Source organism: Microcaecilia unicolor, chromosome 5 (genome assembly GCF_901765095.1).
Source record: "Microcaecilia unicolor chromosome 5, aMicUni1.1, whole genome shotgun sequence".
NCBI lineage: Eukaryota > Metazoa > Chordata > Amphibia > Gymnophiona > Siphonopidae > Microcaecilia > Microcaecilia unicolor.
The window spans coordinates 226,250,698-226,278,177 of record NC_044035.1 but is presented as its reverse complement, the minus strand read 5'-3'; the positions used below and the strand labels follow the sequence as shown (position 1 = coordinate 226,278,177).

Below are 27,480 nucleotides of genomic sequence, written 5' to 3'. Positions count from 1 at the left end.
GGGGGGTATTTTGAGGTCAAAATTGAGGGAAGGTTGATTTCATACCAATGTGTACACTAAACCAACTGATAGAAACATCTTATTGCAGTACAACAGCATGCATCCTTATCTTTTGAAAAAGTCTACCTTTTTCTAAGTTCCTTAGATATCGCCGGATTTATGATTCTACTTTGCAATTTAGAGATTGAGCTGAAGAATTAAAAAATAAATCTCAATAATAGGGATATCCCAAAAAGAATGTAAACAGGCATTATTTAACAATAAAGATCTCTTATTGCAACCTCGGTCAAATGTAGAAGAGGAAAAGAGGATGACGTGTTTTAAAGTATACTACTTTGTCCTCTAAAATGTCTTCTTATATCAAGTGTCACTGGACCATCATGCAGGCTCATCCTTGCTTCATAGATACTGACTGTATGATTTCCTATACCCAAACTAGAAATTGGCTGACAGATTATACAAGTCTGCAGTCTGGTTGATCAGTTCATTACAACAGGGGCGGTAATCAGAAATGTATTAAGTGCTCTATTTGCTCAATTACAGAAGAATGTACTTCACTTTAAGTAAGAACAACAACAAATGGGTTCATCTGAAGAGCGAGACAACTTGTGAATATTTGGAAGTAATTTATGCTATCCACTGCCTCCATTGTTTACAGTATGTGGGACAAAACTTCCCGGATCTTTAAAGCAATAATTATTGAGCACTGCCACTGTGAATCTACAAGAAAATTGGAAGCCCTCTTGTTCAACATTGTATTAAGGCTAAACATGAATTTGTTGATTTGCACTGTTGGGTGATTGAACAGATGACTAAGGGTGGGAAAGCTGGGATTTAAAAAAAATACTTAGACATCCAGAGCAATGCTGGATCTTTTCTCTTAACACTGTTGAACCTATGGGTTTGAATATGGCTGTGGAGAGGCATGCCTTTTATTGAATACTACACCTTTAAGAATTGGCCAGTCTGTGATTGGTTGTACCTGTGAAGGTCTGTTATAAAACACGGTGGCCATTTTGGACAATCTTTTGAATCTTGGTTCCACTTCCTAAAGCAGTGGGTTCGTGAAACAAGTGGCTCTTTGTCAAGATTTTGGACAGCTGAAATATGTTTAGGCATCACAGCACTGGAAAAGAGCTCTCTTAGGCACCGGAGCAGTAGTGGATTTGACGATCCAGTATGGGGACAGGATGCCTCTTCAGTCAAGCTAAGTATTTGTAGAACTGCATTTTGATATTATTCGTGAATTACAAGTGATATTTTATAGGGATTAATGGGGATTTGATGTGGGAATTTGAGGGGGGGGGGGCGGCTCTGTTGATGACTAAAACAGACTGTGTAGGTTCTGGCTATTTTTCACCGGTTTTTTTGGTGACCAACCTTTTTCTCCATTTGGGGAGTTTTTTGGTTGCTCTCTTTTTTCTGGAGTTTGATGATTTATTGAAGCCAATGATAATATCTAGGAATTCCTTTGGAAAACCGACACATTTGGGAAGGCCAATGCTCTCTGAGCTTTGAGGTATTGTTTATTTAAATTTTGAGATTTTTGTACACCCCCATAGTCTGTGTTAGCCATTTTGTTAGCAAACTGCATGTTTCCTGCTTTTTGAGGATGCTTTTAAAATAAGCATCATAGTGCGCTAAATGTTTGTAATAATTTTATCATCAGCACCATCATTTAATTATTATGGTCATTGCTACTGCTGAAAGTTTACCCCAAGGTGTTTAATGATTTTGACCGCTAATAGGAAGACATCCTTGAGAAGGAAGTGTTACCATATTTACACCTATATACCCCACAGAGATATAACTCGCACCCCTATATATTCCGCGGAAAGGAAGAAAACATGTAAAAATCATTTTGTATGGCCCTACACCTTTGTATTCCCCGTGTATGCTCAGTTCATTATGCCGAGCTGAGCATGCATGGGAGTGTGGTGTGTGGGAAACTGAGGCATTCCAACAATGCTAGACTGGAGGAAAAGTAAGGTAAGCTGATATGAAGAAAGTTTTACCGTAAATTACCAGTAGTCAATTTACAATACCAAGAAGAATGTTGTATATAGCTGATTTCAAATTGCTGGCAGTCAACTATGTGAAAGAACATGGAAATTGTGAAGGTTGGCATCTGTTTTCTTTTGATGAGAAGGCTATTCTTGAGTGGTGCAAAGAAGCTGAGGAAAAACTGAAAGAAATCCACCCTAGGAAATGGCCCACCTGGAGGCAAATCTGAAACAGTGGGTACTTTCGGAACAAGATAGCTGCAGGATTGTTTCCACCATCATCATCAAACAGAAGGCTAAATCATTACCAAACTGACATGAAGATCCCTGATTTTTATGGGAGGAGTGAACTGGGTGTTTACGTTTATACGCAGGAATGATTTATTTATTTGAGCTAAAACTATAGTGGTTCAAAAGCTACCAGATGATTGGGGAGACAAAATGTGTCAATTCATTAATTTCATGCAAGAAGAACATAAGAAAAATTGCTGAGTGTGGCACATAGATGATGGCTATAACAACTACTGGTCATGAACAGACAAGTTTCAATGTTGTGTTATCATATACTGCAGATGGAAAGAAGTTGAAACCACTAGTTACCTTCAAACGCATAACTATGTCACATGAACAAGTCCCAATATCCACTGTTAAGTGCAACAACAAGGGGTGGATGAATGAAGATATTATGAAGGACTGGATAAATGCATGTTTTCGGGCTCACTCAGGTGGATTTTTCAACAATAAAATGTTATTAATATTAGACTCCATGACAACCCAGAAGCTGGTCTCAGTTATGAAAATGTTGAATGCCGCTGGAGCCTATATAGCAGTAATCTCTCGTGGACTAATGTGCAAGCTACATCCTCTGGACATAGGGAAATAGAAATGTGCTACTTATGCAGAAGTCTGCTGCAGGATTTACACTGCATGACAGACAGTGAAACCACATTTGATTATCAATGGATTTTAAAAAGCAGGTTTAATTAGAGAAGGGACGTTGTATGACTACTGATGAGGAGGAATATGAATTAAATAATGATGAAGAGGAAGCAATTGCTGCAGAACATTTCAACTACACAGATAATGATACAAGACTTTGAAGATTTTCCTTCTAGCAACAAACAAGATAATGTTTGAGAGACTATTAAGTACTAATGCCATAAACATCTTTTAATAAGAAGTATTTTATGCAAACCAATTGGTATTTTTAAAATAGATCTGTAGAATGCCTCCTTATAAGCTCTATTACCAAAAGTACCTATGGAGACTACAAAAACAGAAAGGTTTTAAATGAGATTTAAAACCAGTGTAGCTTGTAAACAAATAAGTAGATTATGCAGCTACTCATTTGTGTTTACAAGCCATGCTGGTTTCAAATCTCACTTAAAACCTTTCTGCTGTTGTAGACTGTGATATTATTCACTATTAGGGGACAATGCTTTGAGAGATCTCAATAGGTAGGTGTCCCTTTGAAATGTCTTATTATGCATGATTTTATATATATATCCATGTTTTTATTTATTACTGTCCACTGTATCAAAACAACGGGTATGGAATCAGAACTTCAATATAGAAGATATTATAAAACTAGTGATGCACTAACAAAAAAAAGAGAGAGACTTGTGTTCCAAATAATCATATGGTAAAGGAAGGAAATCCTTAAAGAGCTCCACACCGGAAGGTTTATAGAGTTAAATGTGATCACAAAGATCTACTCTTCATCATCGGAAAGTAAACCTTCCCACAGTATTCAATTTTCAAAATATTTCAAAATGTTTATATGTAATTTTATTCATCAAGTCTAATGTATAATCCAATGTCCACAGACAACAAACAGCTTTCAAAAAGCTCTCAAAAAGATGCAATATGCAACTCAACAACTCAATGCTGTACTTATCTTATCGAAAAGTCAGCATGTGTAGAGCGCTGCCTGCAACTCCTCAAGCCAGTCTCCTTCCTCTTAGGACCAACGTGGCCAGCATTTTACTTAGTTGCTTCAGGGTCCAAACAACAGGGCTGTCAACCAAAAAAGGAGAAAAAAACCCTCAAAACATCGCTCCAGCATATAAGGACATTTTAAACACTTCTCATTCTCTTACGGAATACAGCAACATATATACTTCTTACTGCTGCCTACTGGCTCTCACACAGTTACAAAATGGCCACTTAACTTATAGGGTGACATCAGACGCTGTGAAGAAACACCTCCAATCAGCTGCTTAAAAGAAATGGCATCATTCAATACAGGAATTTAAACCTGTAGGTTCTAAAGACTAAAGCATAAAAATCCACTTTTGCTCTCTCTGCATTAGTATTGTGCATCTGTCCCCTCCTCTCTGCAGCAACCCCCACTCTCTGTAGAACTATGCAGTGTAGATCTTTAAATAGATGTCCAAACTGTGCACAATGTGCCACCAAAGGCAAACCTACCTTACATGTTTCTATTGATCTTCTATGTTCAATTAGACACACAGAGAGGGCTCTGGTAGTCTGACCAACATATATTTTGTTGCACAGACACCGCATACAGTACACAACAAAACCTGTTTTGCATGACGTGTCATCTCTCAAGAAATACTTCTTTTCATCTACTGGGTTATAAACTCTGATGTCTCCTCCATTATGGCACAAACCATGCACTCTCTACATTTTTTGTGGCCACCATAGACACCAATTGCTGTTGAATCAATATCTTGTCTGGGCAGAACTGATGGACTAAGATGTTCTTTTAAATTCCTGCTCCTACTATAGGCAAATTGAAGCTATGATGTAGCAAATACGGGAAACTTTTTAATCAAATCCTAGTGTCTCCTTATAGCTTTAACTACTCCTGAAGAACATGAATTATATTTAGTGACATACGTAAGCACATCTTCAGCTCATCTTGCAAGGTTTGCAGGTCTAGGCATTAAGAGGAGATCCCAGTTATTAAATTTTGCCCTATAATAAGCTTTTTTAACCACTGAAAAGGGGACAGCCTCGAACTTGCAGCTTGTTCATCAACTCTTTAGCTTGTATACAATATTCTGATTCTGCTGAACAAACCCTGTGATACCTAACAAATTACGAGAAAGAAAGACTGTTTTTTTAATGAAGGAGGATGACTGCTGTCATAATTCAAAAAGGTATTTCTATCTGTGTCCTTATGAAATACCGTTGTAGAAAATCCCAACTCCAATTTCTTCACCATCACATCTAAAAAAAGATATTTCTGAGCAATCAAAATGCAAAACAAAATTTATCCTGGAACGGCAACCATTTAAATATGTAACAAATTCTTGTAAAAGTTCCACCCTCCTATTCCACAGCACAAAAATATCATCAATATATCAAATCCAAAGGCAAATGTGTTGAAACAATTCTGCAGTATAAATGTACTTTTGTTCATATGCATTCATAAACACTGAGGGAGCCATCGTAGCCCCCATTGCTACTCCAGGAATTTGCTGATATATTTTATTGTCAAACTGGAAACAATTCTTTTTCATCACCAATTGAACCAGTTGTATAATAAAGGAAGTAGGTACCCTCATAACCAATCAGGCATCCAAACTTTTGCGTAAAATAGTGATGGCTTCATCTTGGGGTATCATTGTATCGAGAAATGTGACATCTATCGATGCCAACACATAAGTATGTATATTAGACTGTTGCTCAGAAAGGCATCTCAAGAAATGCATCGAATCCTTCAAATATGATTTACTAGCAGCAACCAAAGGCTGCAAAAAGCAACCAATATATATTGATAGTGGTTCTAGTAGCGACCCCCTACTTGAAATAATAGGTCTTCCAGGGGGATTATTAAGTGTTTTATGAATTTGGGTAGTGAATAAAATACAGGTATCTGGGGATGTGCAATGTTCAAAAAGTGGAATTCTTTTTCTGTCAAGATGCCCAAAGCATAACCTTCACTAAAGTAGGGTCACAGGATAATTCCACATAATCAGATTGAACTTGAAGTTGTCTAAGGATCTCTACAGTATAGAAGTCTCGCTCTTGAACAACTAGCATTCCCCGCTTTGTCCTTTCTTCTTATTACAGCTGTGTTAGCTTTCAACTTCTCAAGGGCTTTCTTTTCTTTCCTTTTAATATCTGTAACCCTCTTATTTGCTATCCACCTCCACTTGCTGGAATTCTGCTAAAACCAAATGCTTAAATGAAGTCAGAAATGGGTCAAGCGGTCCCAGTGGCACCCACTGTGATTTCCTCTTAACCACAGACAAATCCTGGAGGACACATTCTTATCTGCAAAGAAACTTTCAGTTGCAAAGTCCTCAGAAACTTTTCTAGTTCAATTCTCATTTGAAATTAATCTAATTGTTGTGTGGGAACAAATGACAGCCCTTTAGATAATTACTGACAGTCTTCCACAGAGAGTGAATAATGTGACAAATTCACTACTATTGATTCATTACTGTTGACGTGATCATGTGGTTGGTCGATCCAGATCGGATTGAGAATACTAAAGCAGAGAGCACAAAAGTGGATTTTTATGCTTAATCTTGAGAACCTACAGGTTTAAATTCCCATACTGAATGGTGCCATTTCTTTTAAGCAGGTGATTGGAGGTGTTTCTTCACAGCATCTGATGTCACCCTATAAGTATTGTGGCCATTTTGTAACCGTGTGAAAGCCGGTAGGCAGCAGTAAGAAGTATATACACTGCCATATTCTGTAAGAGACTGAGAAGTGTTTAAAATGTCTCTATATGCTGGAACGATGTTTTGAGGTTTTTCTCCTTTTTTGGTTGACAGCCCTGTGTTTGGACCCCGAAGTAGTTAAATGAAATGCTGGCCAACGTTGGTCCTGGGAGAAAGGAGACTGGCTCGAGGTGTTGCAGGCAGCGCTCTACACATGCTGACTTTCAGATAAGTAAAGTATTGAGTAAGAACTCAGTGATACTGAATATTGTATAGAGGTGCATACTGCACCTTTTTGAGAGCTTTTTGCAAGCTATATGTTGTCTATGAACACTGGATTATACATTAGACTTGATGAATGATAAGATTATAAACATTTTGAAATATTTTGAAAATTGAATACTGTGGGAAGGTTTTTTAGCTGATGATAAAGAGTAGATTTTTTTGATCACGTTTAGCTCTATAAACCTTCAGGTTTGGAGCTCTTTGAGGCTTTTCCTTCCTTTAACATGTGATTATTTGGAACACGAGTCTCTCTCTTTTTTTGTTAGTGGATCACTAGTTTTGTAATATCCTCTTTATTTATTATTGGACATTTTATGCATGTACTAACTCTTATTATTCTATTGTTTTTATTATTTCTTATGATTGGTTAAACTACTTGCATGTTTGTTGAATATTTGAATGCATAATTTGAATTTATTTTGTTTGTGAAATAAAATACTATATGATTTTAACTGTTATATATGTTCTAACTGAATGGTGTTGCCTCTGACGCAGCCTCTTAGAAGGCTAAATATGGCCACATTGGGCATCTTGAGCAATAATATCCATTTCATTGATTCAGTGGTCTGTTCTATATTATATGTAGAATGTCGACATGCAGATCATCGCCTCTTTGTGTTCTACAGTCTGCATTTTTGTTCATTAGTTGAATCTATCTGGATATGCCCCTAATCTGACACTTCTAAATGACTGACTTCACCATCTAATGCATCAGCTTCTGACATTTGTGTAATCAGAAATTTACAGATGGTTCAACCAGCAATCAAACATAAACACAATTTTTCTGTAGTAGGAACAATTATAATAGGGCAACAATGGCTATTTAATATCTCTGTTAATAGGGGCAGCATCAGAGAGCATATTATGACTGACCTTCTAGCACCACTTGAACGTAGTCTTGTGCTGACATCTTGTCCTTACGTACAAAGCACTGATATGCTCCACTATCACTTTTGGCCATGCCATCCATTACAAGGTTTTCATGGTCAATACCGGTGATCCTAATATTGTTCCCAGGGATGATAATTTCACCATTATGGTACCAGGATACTTCAGGATCATCTGCTCCTGTCACACTGCAGGCCAAAGACACCTGGCTGCCCACACTGCTCTTCACTTTCCGTGGGCCGATTGTAGCCTTCAGAGGCTCTATGGGTTTATATAAGAAAAAAAAAAAAAAAAAAAAGTATTACAGGGCATGAGTGTGAAAATATCACATATAGCACCTGCTTTGTCAATACTTCTTACTGTATCTTTTTACTATATTTTACTTATTGTTGGTCTCTTCTAAGATGTTATAACTTATAAAAGTCTACTTGGGATCCACTAATAAGCTATAAGAATCATGCAGCCCTCCACAAAATCAAACCAAATCTCAAGTTTTTACACTTCTTTCTCCCCTATGGCCAGATTTCCATCTCACATCCACCTAGGCAAAGATTTTCAGCATCTCCTCCCACCCTCCCATACCCTTGCTGGAAAGGAGGAGAGAATCATATCAGGGGAAGGAATTCAGAACAACATTGACCTGTAAAGCCCAGAAGCACCCTCAGGGAAATTTGGCCTGGCTCCTTCCACAGTTTAAATGTAATACATACAGGAAGACAAATACTTCAGTGGCATTTTCTACAAAGAGCTCTGTATGCAATGAGATGGTTTCTCAGGCACTAAAAACGCTAAGAATTCTGGATGGTAATGAACAGCATTTTAGAAATGATACCCAACTCAAAATACAGACATCCAAGTAGATACACCACATATGGATGTCCATTTCTCATGTCATTTAGAACATAGTCTGTTCTAAAATATATGAGAAATGGATGTCTGTGTGATGGTGATGTCCAGCATGAACACCTACCTATTTTACAAACAGAAAAGTCCAAATTATGAATGAGGCAAACAAGGGGCATGGCCATCTTTGTGGCAGCACAGGAATGTCCATGCAGAGCAGAGGGGCAGCCTAATGATTAGAGTAATGGGCTGAGAACCAGGGTGCCAAACAGTAGAAAGAAGAGACAAAGCTGGAGCAGAGATGGCCAAAGGAGATTATCTGCTAATGGATTCAATTATTAAATGCTTTAATAACTCACTGACCCAGGCTCTAGTTTTGTCTCCTGAGAACCAGGAGGCTTGTTGTACTACCATTAAGCTACTCCCCAACTCTGCAGAGTCCGGTATCCCTTGCTGTTCATATTCGGGGAAGAGAAGGGGCAGTAACCACTGAGGGATTAAGGTGGTCACTTTCCTTAATCCCTCCAGTGGACAGCTGCTCAATCAGAGCACCTTTCTATAACTTGAACATGTCAAGCATCAGGTCTAAATAATGTCCATGTTTTTGGACACAGATGTCCCTTCCCCTTCTGAAATCAGAGTTGGATGTCTATATTTTGGCCCCTCCCTAGCCTCACCCAAAACACACACAGACCACATCCGCTTGCCATAAGGACATACTGCAGTTTTAGATGCTCATGTCCTGGCTTTATAAAATAGGGATTTAGACATCCATAAAATATGGATGTCTAAATGTCTGTTTTCAAACGTCCAAAACATGACTAGAGCTTCTAAAATAAAGGAAAATGTCAATAATTTCAAGCCACTCTCAAGGAGTTGCATCCAAATACCTTCATTTTTTCTGTATTTTTAAATATATATCAACCACATCAGAACAGAGTTTTAGTGCGCCAGTTCACCAACCACAAAATATTACAGTCTAACAGTTTTTCAGTTTTCTCCCACATTACTCCCCCTCTCTCCACTTACCTCATTCTGCCTCTCTCGTGCTCCTTATACAACAATTATGCTAATATAACTAATCTCGTTAGTTTATCCCATCTGTCCCCTAGTTATTCTTCTGGGACCGGTCATACCCATATCACAAAAGAATCAAATGCTAAGTCCCCCCTCCCGCATTTACACAGTAACATAGTCAACGACAGCATAGGAGCCAACTTTTCAAAATTATTGGGGATGCTAAACCCATGGAATAACCACTCCCGGACACATACAAGGAATTTTCTCAATATTGGGGGTGCTCAAGCACCACAGCACCCACAGAGTCGGCTCCTATGAATGACGCGAGATTTTCCTCTAGATACGTCAACAACATTGCCGAATTGCGTTCAAACTTCTCATGGGGTTTTATATCTCATAGCAGTCAAGTATTTCTATTACCATGACTTTCCTCAGCCTAATGCGCCATTGACATGATCTCAGCACATTCTGCTGCTTCTATCAGAAGGGGACTTCACATCGAGCTGCTATTGAACATGTCTCTATGGCTTTCCTATATCTCTTCTGGCCTTCAAAATTAGAGTCTGTGATGCTTTAACAATTTTCTTGTAAAAAAGCCACACAGGTCATAGAAGAGGCATCTGAGCCTCAACTGAATATCATTACACTGAGAGGTTCTGATTATCTGATAACATTTTTTGAAGGAGTTTTACTCATTTTCTGAAAGCCAATTTCAAGAATGATAGGCAAGGAGAAGAAGTATTCAGATTTCTTGCTAGCCACAGGATGAAAGGGAACCCTTTGTAAGGAAAAATTCATTAATGCTACTTGTATACTATTATTACACCAGTAGCCATTATCCTTCTGTACCCCTCTCCTTCCCATCTCATGTGTATCACCTCTACAATATACCAATGGATTAGGAGATACAACCTGGGTCTTCTGCAGTGCACTATACAAATCTATAGCAGGGCCACATTTATTTATTTTATTTAGTTTTATTCCCATGGCAGATTTATACAGATAGCATGCTGGAATGAATAGAAGGCATGTGTTTAGACACAAGCCTCTTTCTCACTTACGCTTAACATGCAGTGTTCCAATGACCTCGGCGTTCCCATAGTTGTTCCATACTTCACAGACATAGGTGCCAGAGTCTGAAGGCCGAGTGTTCTCAATCAGCAACCCAATGACAGTCTGCCGGAACCTGCTGTCTAGCTCCAGCAGGACACTGTCCTTCAGCCAGCGATACTTTGGTATTGGGTGCCCTGAAGCTTTGCAGGGCAGCTCCACTCGCTGACCTGCCATGGCTTTGCGGTGCTCAAATCCATCAAGAATGGATGGAGCAGAGTTTGATGGATCTGCAAAGCAAGTAAGCAACGTGACTTTTCAACTTTTTTAATAAAGTAATGATACAGGACAAATTAAGGCCCAACATTTAGCAATATAATTCCCTCAAGTGGGCATTCAATTCAGAAGCAAGACTGCATATTTCACCAACATGGGCTGGATGAGGCTGAAGGCATGCAGAAACTAACCTACTTAGAGTTTTTATGCCATGTTATTCAGCAGCACTACTGGGTACACACAGCCTTTGTTTCACTCCCAGTTCTTGAGGGCCACAAACAGGTCAGGTTTTCAGGATATTTCTAATGAATATCCATTATCACAACTACAAGGTTCACTCTATTTCAATATAGTTATCACTTGTGAATAACACTATACATAACTATGAAAAATTAATTTCTATTATTTTCACCTTTATTGTTACAAACATATTAATTGTATAGAAAGCTTTCCCTCAATTAAGCATTGATAAAATATTTTTCCATTTCTCACAACCTACTCATATATCATAGCAAAGGTCATCTATTCCTACTGACCCTATACCACAGTGTTATTTATATAGACAAATTTGTTCACAATTAAGATAATATAAATGTTAATCTTGTTGTGGTTTAAGAGTCAGCAGATGATGTTCTTCCTCCTAAAGTTCTCAGTCTTTCATGTTTAAAAATGATTTTTGTGGAAAATTCTCCTTCAACTTTTCTGTGTGATGCAGTTGTTCCGTCCTTTAAGCCACAATGTTGAAGTGTCCCTTTATAGCATAACTGTCAAATCCATATTCACAATTTTCCACTTCATCTTGCTGTCACAAACCTTCTTCTCACAACCTAACATGGTCCATGTTTTACTACGGCGTTTTCAGGGATTGAAACTACGATGATTTGCAATATCTACTAAATGTAGTAGTTAGAGAAATTCTAACTTTTTAAAAACCGATCAAACACTTTACGTAACTACATGTTGAAATTCATTACTTACGATATAGAGAACTGAACGTCCCAAGAGTAACGTTCCACAGCACGCCATCGGCTATGAAAATGCCAATCGCATGCGTTGTGAGGGCAATGGGCATCCATGATTTCCAGTGGATAAAGATCTTAATCAATTAAATAGCTGCCAATCTACCTCTAATTAAGGCCCTGCAGCATCACAGTCTTCCATTTAAAGATAAATCGTTGCTCTTTACGAATCAATAATGGATATATTACCTCCCTGGGATGTTTGCATTTGGTGCAACACTACAAATTTTAATTCTAATAATTGGTGCTATGCTGTCAACCAATGAGCAATGTAATCCGTTGGGTTGGTCGTGAGCCCTGGGCCCTGGCGAGGCCAGCGGGGCGCGACCCAGGCCAAGGGGAGACCGACCCACCACCACACACCCCAGCTACACAATACCCCCTAGCTACCCCCTCCCCGCAGTCCCTAAAGAAGAAGGGAAATAGGGCAACGGGCAGGCCTCGCGGCCGAACCAGAACCCACGCACACAGAGCCACTGTGGTGAGCCTCACGGCTCCGAACAGGAACCCAGACACACACAGGGAGGGTGAAGAAACCCAGAGGGGCCCCGGGACCCAAGATGTCAGACACGCGCTGAACACTAGCGATAGGACAGAGGGAGACAACAAAAGAACAGGGGGCCATGCCCACCCAGGGGACTAGCGCAGGGCAGGGGAAACTAATACAGCAACCCCCAAAAGGGTTAGGAAGCCCCAGGCAGAAGCCAGAGGAACCAGACACAAAAGGAAGGCAGAAAGCCTTTGCCTCAAACCCACAGCAGACAGAGGGCAACCGGAACACAAAGGGTTAAGCTTGTAGAGCCAGCAGGCACACCGGGAGAGAGAGAGAGCTCCCTAAATCAACAAACAAACAGAGAGAACGCTTCCCCGAGGGGAAGCAGGGCCAATAGAACAAAACACACTGTCAGAGGCAGGGACACAGAACACAGAGTACACAAAGGGTTAAACTCCTGAGCCAGCAGGCAGGACACTGGGAAGAGAAATCCTTAGAGTAAACAAACAACCAGAGAGGATGCTCTCAGACAAGCAGCCTAGCTGAGACAAAGCTGAACAAAGCCCAGCCCCCACTGAGGAACAAGCAGCTGGCTTCCACAGAGAGCAGTAGCCAGCAAAGGGAAGCCCAGATGGAGGCAAGAGAACTAATTAAACCACACAATGCTGCCCCCAGCTAACACAAACAAAAGGAAAGGAAAGAAATCCCTGAACAGGGAACTCAGATCAAAGTCAGAGCACAGAGCACGTTCTGACCAAGAACTGCGGCTTTCAAGTCACCACAAGAGTGAGAGTAACGCCAAGCAAGGCTGGGAGTAACACGCAGGCTTAAGTAGACTCACAGACGTCAGCACAAACCCTGGCAGCCAATCAGAAGAGACGTCTCCCCTCTCTCCCTGCCAAGCCGGCAGAATCATAACAGCAATCAGGGGTGCTTCTAAACGTTGAACTCTAAATTGCTCAGGTGTTATGCTATCCTATATTTGATTTTCCTTATAGTTTGCCCTATATACCAAAGGTTACAGGGACATACAGGGACATTTTATTCATAAATAACCTGATGAGAATTGCAATCAGTATGCTGCAACAAGTAAATAGTTTCCCAGCCATATAAGGAATTCCCACTGACTGACTTTCCCAAGTATAATGACAATAAGTACAGGCATTACATCTATAATGACCTAACTGTTGTTCCCTGGTCAAAGGCTGTGTCTACAAATGGATAAAAATTCTCCCCAAATTATTACCCCTTATATATGCAAATCATTGAGATGTTGAAACTGTGTATAAGTTGACAAAATATGCCAATGTTTTCTAACCAGATCTTCCACCTGCCTGACTGACTGAGTATATGGTAATATACAAATCATCCTGTTACTGTTCTTTAATAATCGGTTGTAATAACCATTGGCATTGAACGTTATATGCTCGTTTATATAAGCTTTACAAACAATCTTAGAGGGGTATTTCTGTTGCCTAAATCGTCTTGACATTCTCATTAGCCTCTTTTACAAACATATCCTAGTGGGAACAAAGTCTATGAATTCTAAAGAACTGACCTACAGGAATGTTATTGCATAAGTTACCTGGATAATGGCTTTGATAATGCAAAACAGCATTTCTATCAGTACTTTTACAGTATGACTGTGTAAGAAAACTGTTATTGTTCCACTCTAAACTTACATCTAAAACATTAACCACGTAGAGGGGCATAATCAAAAGGGACGTCCAAGTTTTGATGAGGACGTCCTCGCAAAATGTCACAATGGAGGGGTGGGGAAACCCATATTATCGAAATAAGATGGACATCCATCTTCGTTTCGATAATACAGTCAGAGACGTCCAAATCTTGAAATTTTGGTCTTCCTTAGAGACTTGGTTGTTTCTGATTTTCGACGATAATGGAAAACTAAGGACGTCCATCTCATAACGACCAAATGCAAGCCCTTTGGTCATGGGAGGAGCCAGCGTTTGTAGTGCACTGGTCCCCCGACATGCCAGGACACCAACCAGACACCCTAGGGGGCATTGCAGTGCACTTCAGAAATTGCTCCCAGGTACATAGCTCCCTTACCTTGTCTGCTGAGCCCCCCCCCAACCCCCCCCCCCCCCAAAACCACTACCCACAACTGTACACCACTACCATAGCCCTTACAGGTGACAGAGGGGGCACCTAGATGTGGGTACACTGGGTTTCTGGTAGGTTTTGGAGGGCTCGCTGTTTCCTCCACAAACATAAGAGGTAGGTGGGTATGGGCCTGGTCCACCTGCCTGAATTGCACTGCATCCACTAAAACTGCTTCAGGGCCCTGCATACTACTGTGATGGAACTGAGTATGACATCTGAGGCTGGCAAAAAATATTTTGAAAGATATTGTTTGAGGGTGGGAGGGAGTTAGTGACCGCTGGGGGAGTAAGGGAGGTCATCCCCAATTCCCTCTGGTGGTCTTCTGGTCATTTCAGGCACCTTTTTGTGCCTTGGTCGTGAGAAAAACATGGCCAGGTAAAGTCGTCCAAGTGCTCGTCAGGGATGTCCTTTTTTTCCATTATGGGTTCAAGAACGTCCTAGTGCTAGCCATGCCCAAGTCCCTCTTTCTTAAGCCTCCGATACGCCCCCTTGAGGCTGTCCCTGCGACGGAAAGCAGTTGGGAACGTCCAAAATCGGCTTTCAATTACACCGATTTGGACAACCCTGTGAGAAGAACGTCCATCTTCCAATTTGTGTAGAAAGATGGGCGTCCTTCTCCTTTCAAAAATGAGCCTGATGGTATCCCACATGATGAGTAAATTGTATATTAGGTCACACGAATTTAAAAATTTCACAAATTGATTTAAAATAGTTATATCCCCTCTCCAGATCAAAAGCACGTCATTTATATATCTAACCCATTTTATCACACTACCAAAAAACTGTGATGTATAAACAAACTTCTCTTCATGCTGAGCCATATACAGGCAGGCTACAGTAGGAGCCACTGTAGCCCCCATGGCCACTCTTTGATTTGAAGGAAATATGATTTTCAAATTTAAAATAGTTGTTAAAAATGATCAATTCTGCCATTTGAAGTAGCAAACTGAATTTTGGTATCAGATAAATCTAAAGTTTGTAGTTGTTCATTTAACATTTCTACCGCTCTCTGTTGAGAGATGTTGGTATACAGTGCTGTACATCTAAAGCTGCTAAGATGATTGATCACTAGGCATTTGCAACTGGCCCAGTATCTGCAAAAAATGACCAGAGTCTTTAACATATGATCTGTTACCCAAACATGGCCTCAAATGAAAATCTGTAAAACTAGCATTATACAACTTTGTAAATGTAATTGAATCAATGTAAGCCATCTTGAACCAAAACTGTTTTTGGATAATGTGGGATACAAGTATGACTAAATACGATATGATAAAATAAAAACAAAAATCTAAATATTGGGACAGAGGCTCAAACAGACAGCCTCGGCCAGATACTATTGGTCTACCCAGGGAATGTTGTAAAGACTTGTGACTTTCGGAACAACGTACATCACAGGTATAGAGGGATTAAAAAGATATTTAAATTCCCTAGCTGATATAATCCCTGCTTGATTTGCAACGAACATGACTCACTGCTGGGTTGTGAGAAGGTGGATTGTGACAGCAAGATGAAATGGAAGATCGTAAATATGGATTTGACAGTTTAACTATATGGATTGCAACATTTTGATTCATTGTAAAGTGGGAGAACAGTATGCATAAAGGGACACTTCAACATCATGCTTTAAAGGACGGAACAGCTGCATCACACAGAAAAGCTGAAGGAGCATTTTCCCACAAAAATCATTTTTAAACATGAAAGACGAGTACTTCAGGAGGAAGAACACCATCTGTTGATTCTTAAACCACACAAGATTGACATCTTATATGTATCTAAATGTGAACAAATTTGACTATATAAATAACACTGTGGTATAGGGTCAGTAGGAATAGATGTCCTATGCTGTGATACATGAGTAGGTTGTGAGAAGAGAAAAATATTTTACCAATGCTTATTGAGGGATACTTTTTTATACAATTAATATTTTTGGAACAATAAAGGTGAAAATAATGAATATCCATGAGAGAGATTTGCATGCCTACTATCTCCATGTATGCAAATCTCTCTCAAAGATATTCGTGAGGGGTATCCTGAAAACCTGACCTGTTGGTAGCCCTCGAGGATTAGGAGTGAAGACCAAAGATAAATGGTAATTTTATAATGTTTTTTTGCTCTTAAAAACACTAAAAGTATGCCTAAGTATGATTGGTGCAAGCCAGTAAGTACCTTATAGAATATGCATGCTCATGGAAGGAGTTCGGGCAAAGCATGGGCAGAGTTGCAATAATGCACATATTTTATAAAATATGGCGTCAATATTCAAAGAGATTTAACTGGCCAGAAACAGCCCCTGGCGGTTACATCACTTGTGCATGACTATTCACTGATATTCAGTGGCACTTAACTGGTTAGTGTTTCTGAATATCGCCAGACTGTTAAAGTGAAAGCCGGTCATTTGTAGGCAGTCCGGGGTGGAGTAGGAACTAAAACAGCAATATCTGACTGCATAAAAGTCAGTCCTATCTTTATACAGTGCTGCTTATGTGGTAAGTGCTGAATACATCAATTAACTGTATAAAGACAGCAGGCTGCATAAACCCGAATACTCAATGCTGGTGCCGGACATGGCCTGACATTGAATACTGGGAATAATGCTGGTGGCGACTAAAAAAAAGCTCACCGCTGTCAGCTGAATATCTACCCCTGTATGCATACACCTGAATGACATGCTAACATTTCTAACAATACCATCTCAAGTTTAATAGGAATAGGAAACTAGAAGAAGCCACAAATGGTCAAACTACAGTAGTTTCTTGTGCATCTGATAGAGACTGCAAAACAATTGAAATAGGCTGATGCTATTCAATTTGGATTGAATACTAGATCTCCAGAGCTAACTTCAAGGCAAATTACATTATTTAGGTACAGTGGTAGGGCCCTTCCCAAAAGGAAGTCCAATCTAAGCTATACCTGCAAGCAACAGTGTGTGAAGTGACTTACCCAAGGCACAAGGAGTATAAGAATCTGAACCCTGGTTTCTTTCCGTTTGCAGCCTATGCTCTAACCACTAGGCTACTCCTCCGGAGCTCTAATCATTAGACCACCCCCTCCAATACTGGCACATTTTATTTTCATCAATATGTTTGCCAGAAAAAGTATAAAATACAGTAGTTCTAACCAAAAAGTACAGTTTTTATAAGTACAGTGCTGTATATACACTACTCTACTCTAAAGAGGAAGTATTCTTAATTGCTTTAAGGTCGATGTTTCTCTGCTGCAAGATCATGTAGGTCTTTTCAGACAAAGGAGCTGGCATTGCACCTGCTTTCTTCTGCTGTTCCAGCTAAGCCATCACTGTATTAAACATTCAAAGGCTTCTGCATGTGTCAGTCCCGCATTAGCATCAACCTGGTGCGTCATCATCAGTTTCTGATACTTCATGTTCCTTGTTCCTGTACAGATTCCACGATTTCATCATCTATTATGATCTGATACCATGAATCATTTGCATCACTGCATATCCATTCGCTGACATACTCAACATCACAATCAGAGCAACCAGGAACCTGTAGAAGACTTCTGGCAATGTTTTCAAGGACATCATCTTCTTCTTTTCCCTCTCCGGGTCTTTCTTGTTTGTTTAGAATAATGTTCCACGTGTTTTTCAGGGTTTGTTTTTTAACATGATTCCAAGCGTCAGCAACCATGAAGGAACAATCTTTTATGTTCAATTCTCTTCTGAATTGGATCATGCCGCTTTCAGTTTCTCTGTCATCCAAAATACATTTTTTTAGCAGTGTTTCCTGTAAAGTCATTTCAATGAAACAATAACTCCTTGATCCATTGGCTGCATTAAAGATGTCACATTGGTGGCAAAAAAAAGCACTTTGAATCTACCTTCCTCTCACTCTAGGCTTTCAGCTGTAGGATGTGAAGGTGTATTGTCCAACAATAAAAGCAAAGTTACTTACCTGTAGCAGGACTGATTATGCCCAGAAGTGGGTCGGCGATCTGTGAACCAGCAGTTCACATAGCAAAAGGTTTGCTAGCGCCTTCTGAGCAGCCATGCATCAAACTACTACTACTACTACTACTTATCATTTCTATAGCGCTACAAGGCATATGCAGCGCTGCATAACATACACAAAAGACAGTCCTGTGCATGCGCCGAGTGTCTTCCCATCCGACGTACAGACCACGCTCCTCATTCCGTGCAGAGTAAAAAGAACGATATAAAGGAGACAACTCCAAGGGTAGGTGGGCGGTTTGTGAGAATCTAGGAATCTAGGAAACTGGAATGCGCATGTAAAAATAAAGACGAACAACACTCAACGCATGGAAACGATTACAAAGGAAATATAATACGCAATAAAACAGACCAAAAGGTTGTACTATAAAACTAAATTGGGCCGGACTATAAAAACACGAAGAAACTATACCATCTCGTGAACAAACTACTAGACACAACACTGGTTACCACAACCAACACTGACATCCCATCTGCAGACAACCTTACTAAATATTTCAATGAAAAAATCATAAACCTACGTAAAACCTACCTCAGAGCAACATGGCCACAGAAAACTTCATAATGGTCTAGACCCAATCCCTGGTGAATACCCTGCTGACCGAATATAGTCCAATTTCGCTCTACTCACCGCCAACACAATTACCCAGGAGATTAAACAATACTCAAACAACACTGTCAACTGGACACCTACCCCAGCTACCTAATACGATCTGCCCCCCAACGCTTCAAAATAGATCTCACATCCCACTTAAACTTCATGCTACAACAGGGTACAGTGGGGGAAATAAGTATTTGATCCCTTGCTGATTTTGTAAGTTTTGCCCACTGACAAAGACATGAGCAGCCCATAATTGAAGGGTAGAGTTATTGGTAACAGTGAGAGATAGCACATCACAAATTAAATCGGAAACTCACATTGTGGAAAGTATATGAATTTATTTGCATTCTGCAGAGGGAAATAAGTATTTGATCCCTCTGGCAAACAAGACCTAATACTTGGTGGCAAAACCCTTGTTGGCAAGCACAGCGGTCAGACGTCTTCTGTAGTTGATGATGAGGTTTTGCACACATGTCAGGAGGAATTTTGGTCCACTCCTCTTTGCAGATATCTCTAAATCATTAAGAGTTCTGGGCTGTCGCTTGGCAACTCGCAGCTTCAGCTCCCTCCATAAGTTTTTCAATGGGATTAAGGTCTGGTGACTGGCTAGGCCACTCCATGACCTAATGTGCTTCTTCCTGAGCCACTCCTTTGTTGCCTTGGCTGTATGTTTGGGTCATTGTCGTGCTGGAAGACCCAGCCACGACCCATTTTTAAGGCCCTGGCGGAGGGAAGGAGGTTGTCACTCAGAATTGTACGGGTACATGGCCCCATCCATTCTCCCATTGATGCGGGTGAAGTAGTCCTGTGCCCTTAGCAGAGAAACACCCCCAAAACATAACATTTTCCACCTCCATGCTTGACAGTGGGGACGGTGTTCTTTGGGTCATAGGCAGCATTTCTCTTTCTCCAAACACGGCGAGTGAGTTCATGCCAAAGAGCTCAATTTTTGTCTCATCTGACCACAGCACCTTCTCCCAATCACTCTCGGCATCATCCAGGTGTTCACTGGCAAACTTCAGACGGGCCGTCACATGTGCCTTCCGGAGCAGGGGGACAGATCAAGGCGTAATCCGGTGTGCAGGCAAAGGTCAGGTCAGGCAGCAGGCAAGGCATAATCCGGTGTTCAGGCAAAGGTCAGGTCAGGCAGTAGGCAAGGCGTAATCCGGTGTGCAGGCAAAGGTCAGATCAGGTCAGGCAGCAAGCAGCAGACAAAGTCACACAGGGGCTCAATCCGATCTACCAAAGTAGAAGCCGAAGCACTGAGGGCAGGGGTAGACGCTCCTAAATAGCCCCCACCATTGGGAGCAACAGGAGTCAGCTGAGGAGAGTGGCTCTGGATTGGCTGGCAGCGGAAGAGGGGTGGGGCAAGCGGAAGAGGGGTGGAGCCATGGTGCGAGGGCCTAATCCCGGCTGCCGGAGGCGGAGCAAGACCTCCTGTGCCCCCGGGTCCCACATCCAGAAGAGAAGAGCCCCTCAGGAATGCCAACACGCAAAAATGGCCGGCATTCTGAATTTCTGAAGGGCAAGGGCAGCCCCGACGGTCGAAGAGCCACTGGAGTAGGGCGAGGGACGTCGAAGCGTCGGCCTGGCCAACATGGCCGACGCTCATCTTCATCGCCGCAGGGCCAGGGAATGGACTGGCCACGAGGGGAGCCTAACAGGTGAGCGACGCAACACATTAGCAAGGAAATGCAATCTGCTATCCAATTGGAGACTGTGGCATTTTCCAATGACGACTCCCCTCCTGTTGGGATCAAAAGAAACAAACAACTGGGCGGACTGTCTGAAGGGCTTCATCCGTTCCATGTAAAAGGTCAATGCTCTCTTGCAGTCCAAGGTGTGCAAGCTGCTTTTGCCAGGGTGGACATGAGGAAGGGGAAAAAAAGTTGGCAAGACAATTGACTGGTTCAGGTGGCACTCCGACACCACCTTTGGCAAGGAACTTAGGGTGCGTGCAGACTACTACTAAGTGACTTGAGAAACATGCTGTGATAGCACACCCAAAGCCACATCTGGATGGCTTCCTGACAAAGAGGGCAAGGACCCAGTGCCCCCCTGCTTGTTGGTGTAGTACATCGCACCCTGATTGTCTATTTGAATTAAGATAATTTAGTTGGACAGCCAATCTCTGAAAGACTTTACAGCATTCCAGATCGCTTGGAGCTCTAGGAGGTTGATCTGAAGACCTGTTTCCTGGGGAGGACCAGGCTCCCTGCCTGTGGAGGCCATCTACATGAGCCCCCCAACCCACGAGAGATGCATCTGTCGTCAGCACTTTCTGTGGCTGTGGAATTTGGATATGGTCGTCCCATGGTCAAAATGGATCAGACCATTGAAGAGAGTTCCAAAAGTCGGTGGACAGTTGGATGACATCTTCTAGAATCCCTGGAGCTTGATACCACTGAGAAGCTAAGGACCACTGTAGACATGCCATGGCTGTAACATGAACTGTGGAAGCTATGTGCCCCAAGAGTCTCAACATCTGCCAAGCTGTGACTGCTGAGATGCCTGAACCATGGACACCAGGGTCAGAAAGTTGTTGCCCATGCCTTGGGAAGATAGGCTCGAACTGTTCTTGTGTCCAGCAGTGCTCCTATGAACTCCAATTTTTGAACAGGAGTGAGATGGGACTTAGTGTAATTTATTACAAACCCTAGTAGTTCCAGCACCTGAATAGTTATCACTATGGACTCCCGAGCACCGTCCTCCGAGGTGCTCTTCACCAGCCAATCGACCAGAGAGCATAGCCAATCGTTTTGCTGACTCATGGGAAGAAGGGTGCCCAGGGAAACCATCTTGAACTTTTCTCATACTAGGAATGTGTTCAGGGCCCTTAGGTCTAGGAAGGGACGCATCCTTCCTGTTTTCTTCAGCACAAGGAAGGAAATCCCAGCCCTTCTTCCCTTGGTGGATCAGGTTCGACCGCATGGGCCTTTAGAAGGGCAGAGAGTTCCTCTGCAAGTACCTGCCTGTGCTGGGAGCTGTATGAATGAGTTCCCAGCAGAGAACTAAAGAAGAAACCGAAGAAATACTCAGAAAATTACCAAAATATGGTCAAGGCTCTTTCCCGGGCAGACAGAGGAGCCACAGAAAAACACTGATGCTCCTGCACAGAAGAAAGGAACTGAGGAGCACGTCTGAGCGGTGGGCAGGAAGACACTCGGCACATGAGCAGTTCGATGCGCAGCGCGCTCAGAACGCGCTAGCAAACATTTTGCTATGTGAAATGCGGTTCCCAGGCCGGCACGGATCGCCGACCCATTGTGAGGTATAATACAGCCTGTTGTCCTCGAAGAACTACATCTCCTTGATTTCCTGAAGCTGAAATCTTTTCACCTCCGGTATGAAGCAACTGTTCTACCAGTCAAAGAAAACCTTGCAACTCATCCATGCTTTTGTTTTTTGCTTCTGTACAAACAACGGAAGGATATGTATGTTTTTGAATGCACAAGGATTTTTAGATTTACCAATCAGCAATAAGTTTGTCTGCTTTATAAACACAATCAGGGTCATAGTTCTTGAAAGGTCATTAAGTTGAAGAAGAAAATCATTACCTGCTGGCAAATCTGCAGAAGGTTTCTCACCATGGAATTCAATTTGCCTTATTCTTTGGTGGTGCTTGAAATTTCTAAGCCATCAGTGGATCCCCCTGAAGCTGCTATTGAAAAATATTGCCTTTTCGGCTAATAGTGGCCCAGAAATGAGGTGGCCCAAGGATGTTGTTTGAAGGAATCAAAGCTATAGAGGTTTATCTATCTTTTCAATAGGTGTCTCTTTTATGTTTTTTCTGGACAACTCCTTCATCTTTTTCAGAAACTGAGCCATAGTATACCAATAACATCACTTTTTATGTCAGATATTGTTGATGTTCCTACACCGTATTCTTCTGCCAAATTTTTCCCCCGATACTCCCTTCTTAATTTCTCCACAATATCAGTTTTATCTTTTAATGACAAAATGTGCCTTTTTTGCTTTTTTTTTTCATTTCCAAACAGCAATAGCACGGCTGTTTTCTCTGCCGCGTCCCGTAAGCAGTGATAGCAAAGCTGTTTCCTCTGTTGCATCCCCGCAAGCAAGGCTGTTTACTCTGCTGCGTCCCGCAAGCAGCAATAGCAAGGCTGTTTCCTCTGCCGCATTACCACAAAAGCAAGGCAGAAAGGGTTTTTTTCCTGCTGCGTATGAGTCAGGAAAGTGCTGGAAAAGGAAAGGACAGGGCTTTTCTCTGTGTGGACTGCAAGGATTGGCTGGGAAGGTATTGGTGATAATTGGAAATCCAAATCATCGGAATTCGGATGAATATAGCCTGGGACTCTAATATAAAATACTGACCCGACACTGTACACTGGACAATTACAGAGTTAAATGTACACATATAGTCTGCATCCACAGACAACTCCCTCCCCCCAATAATGGGTTACAACATTTCGACACTGAACTCACCTTACAAAAATAATTCTGATTCTGGTGTCATCTCAGTAAAAACAATATAACACTCTCCAGCATAGGCACATTGTGAGTAATAATAAAAAATATATACAAAATCACTCAGGACCAGAACTCATAAAACAAGGACCCCACCTATAAAGGCAGCACCATACAATAAATATTGCAGTGGGCCCAAGATCAACAACAAACTTAGGGGTCCTGTTACCAAGGCACACTAACGTATTTATTTATTTATTTATTTGTTTGTTTGTTTGTTTGTTTGTAGCATATATATCCCACATTTTCCCACCAATTTGCAGGCTCAATGTGGCTTACATTTGCCATAATGGCGGTTGCCATTTCCGGGTAACAGAATTACAAATGGTATTGCGTTAAAGTGTATACATACAAGGTAACATACATGGAACGTAACATACATGGAACAGGTCATGGTATATATATATATATATATATATACCATGTGCATACATACATGGTAAAGAAGAAGAATACATTATGGTATTGCATGAAGGTTCCTGAATAATAAATTGGATTGTAACATACATTAGGTCATGGACTATAGAGATCATATTCAACGTATGGATTAAAGTATTAATGGTTGTTCATAGTCGCAAATAAGTTAATCAGTCAAGTGATGGGATTTCGGTTTTGTCTAGAATGTGTTAAGTCTTATTATCTAGTGTTTAAGATGGATGTTTGTGGTATGCCTTTTTGAACAGATCAGTTTTCAGTTTTAGCATGCGATAAATTCTGCAGAGCCTATTATATTCCCATGGGCTGCATGGTATTTAGCACACACTAATCATTAGCACCCCTTAGTAAAAAGACCCCTTAATGGGAAACCTGAACAAGCTGGATTACTAGGAACACTACACAGAAACTCTATGCTAATCTGCCCTCAGTCTCTCACAGAACACAAATAAACCCTCACCAAGTATACAAAAATTTAGCACAAACTAAAAATAGAAATATGTACACAAAAATCTAAAACTTCAAGAATCCGGATTCAGGATACAGTAAAACACCAGAAAATAGAAACAGAGGTACTCGTCCTTTGTACTGTACTCTCCTCTTACCTCTTCAGGGAACTTGCAATGCTGAAATTTGCTCAGAACAATATAGACTAGAGCTGCTAAAGTCAGCGTCTCGTATCTATGAAATCAAACCAGACTGGTATTGGAAAGCCATTTAAATATTATCCCGCCAAAAGAACCCAAAATTTGTGACATCATGTCCGGATGTTTTGAATTAAAGACTGGAAGTATTGTCAGTGTGTTGATTAATCAGAGGATATGCTATTGTTAGCAATTAGTATGATTAGTGAACTAAAGTAGAAGAAATCAGGATACAGTAAAACACCAGAAAATAGAAACAGAGGTACTCGTCCTTTGTACTATGCAAAATATAACGGCAGCCAGCCAATGGACTCTATTAAGTTTCCCCCTGCCTTTTGTTGTCTGTAATTTTGTTTTTCTAATCATGTTAGCCCCTGTCTCTAGTTGTCATGTCCCCTACCTCAACGCAAGCAGCGTCCTCGGGCTGCGCAGGGTCCTGGTAACACACACAATTGACTGGCTCAGCCTTGAGCCATGTCTGTGTACTTCTTCTCTGGCTGCAGGCTACTTGATTGCCTTGCTCTCATGCACCTGGATCTGCTTTCTCTGCCTGGCTTCCAGGCTCTTTAATTGCCTTGCCACCACGCACCTGTGTTGACTTTCTCTCTGCCTACCTGACCTATGGAAGCTCTCTTCTTCAGCTGGTTCCTGTCTATGTCAGAAGCCTGCACTATTTCTGGGACGCTTTCCCTCTGCCTCATTGCCTCGGCTTCTACTTGGGTAAGCATTTCTCTTCTGCGTACTCTTCTGTTTGCTGCCTGCCTGTAAATTTATTTATTTATTATTACATTTATATCCCACATTTTCCCACTGATAGCAGGCTCAAAGTGGCTTGCATAAACCTGTAGTAAGGCTACAGTGCAAGAAGAACAATTATACAAATTGAGAATAAGATATAAAAATAACAATTAGCAGCAAAAAGGCAAGAGATAACAACAGGTAATTGTTGTCCTTGGATCTTAATTTATAGTTAATTCAAGTTAAGTTAAACTTGGGGAATAAGCCTTCTTAAACAATACTGATTTCAATAATTTTCAGAAGTTTAGGTAGTTCTGGGTAGATTTTACTGATTTGGGTAGAGCATTCCATAGTTGAGTGCCTATCCAGCTTATTTTCGAAAGAGAAAAACGCCTATAGTGCGACCTAAATCGGGAGATAGACGTTTGTTTCACAAAGGCGCCCAAATCGGTATAATCGAAAGCCGATTTTGGGCGTTTCCAACTGCACTCCGTCGCAGAAATGAATAAAGTTGACAGGGGGCGTGTCGGAGGCGTGGTGGAGGCGGAACTGGGGCATGGTTATCAGCCGAGGAGAGATGGGCGTCTTTAGCTGATAATCGAAAAAAAAGGTGTTTTTACCGCAATTTTGGGTCACTTTTTTTGGACCCTTTTTTTCACGAACAAGTCCCAAAAAAGTGCCCAACTGACCAGATGACCACTGGAGGGAATCGGGGATGACCTCCCCGGACTCCCCCAGTGGTCACTAACCCCTCCCACCAAAAAAACCCCACTTTAAAAACTTTTTTTCCAGCCTGTATGCCAGCCTCAAATGCCATACCCACCTCCATGACAGCAGAATGTGTTCGATCCTCTCACAGCCTTTCCCTGGGTCAGATGTGGCTCTCGGGTGCACTACAGGGTCACATCAGCATTGCATTGTGGTGGGTGTAGGGTATTGGGCTCCGTGATTTCATTAGCTTGTGTTACAGTCTCACGATGTTGGTAGTTGGTAGGCTCTTCTCCCATGGTGCTTTTCCCCCTGCCTACTGGATCAGAGTGTGCCCTGTTGTGTTTCCTGTTGTAGTCCATGCGGTAGTGGCCATTTTTGTAAGCCAGTTTTAGTTCCCTTTCCTGTGTTAGCCACGTTAGACAACTTAGTTCTTCCCTTGAATGTGGCTGAAAGAGGGCATTGTACAGCATTCTGCCAGCTCTGACCTACTGCTCATCTCAGTACCAGGGAGACTCATTGCCAGTGGGGCACAACCTCTGATCTGCAGTTAACTGTGAGTAAACGCGGTTATTCCAATAAAGGACGTTTTCGGAGAGATTAGTCTTCAGGTGTCAACTGCTGTGCCAATGTAATATAGCAGCAACCAGTCCTAGAGTCCTGCATGTATGCAGGTCCCTGGAGCACTTTTAGTGGGTACCGCAGTGCACTTCAGCCAGGTGGACCCAGGCCCATCCCGCCCCCCACCTGTAACACTTGAGCTGGTAAATGGGAGGCCTCTAAAACCCACTGTACCCACATGTAGGTGCCCCCTTCACCCCTAAGAGCTATGGTAGTGTAGTACATTTGTGGGTAGTGGGTTTTGGGGGAGGGGGGTTGGGAGCTCAGCACCCGTGGTAAGGGAGCTATGCATGTGGGAGCTTTTTCTGAAGTCCACCGCACTGACCTAGGGTGCCCAGTTGGTGTCCTGGCATATCAGAGGGACCAGTGTACTACCAATCCTGGCCCCTCCCACGACCAAATGGCTCAGATTAGGACTTTTTTGAGCTTGGCGTTTTTAGTTTCCATTATCGCTAAAAAACCCAAACACCCAGCTCAAAAACGTCCATTTTTTTCGAAAATACAGTTCGGCCCGTCCCTTCATGGACCCGTTCTCGGAGATAAATGCCCATGGAGATAGGCGTTTCCATTCGTTTATGCCCCTCCACGTATGCAAAGTTGGAGGCGTAAATTGATTTGTATTTAAGGCCATTAC

At 41.6% G+C, this 27,480-nt stretch overlaps 1 protein-coding gene across 1 annotated transcript in view; it reads right to left on the bottom strand.

Annotated features, from left to right (window-relative positions):
• DSCAM (DS cell adhesion molecule) overlaps positions 1-27,480 on the bottom strand; it is a 999,367-nt gene that overhangs the window by 577,576 nt on the left and 394,311 nt on the right. The window contains 2 exon segments of the mRNA XM_030205023.1: positions 7,802-8,077; positions 10,741-11,019. Coding sequence (XP_030060883.1) covers positions 7,802-8,077; positions 10,741-11,019 — 555 coding nt within the window.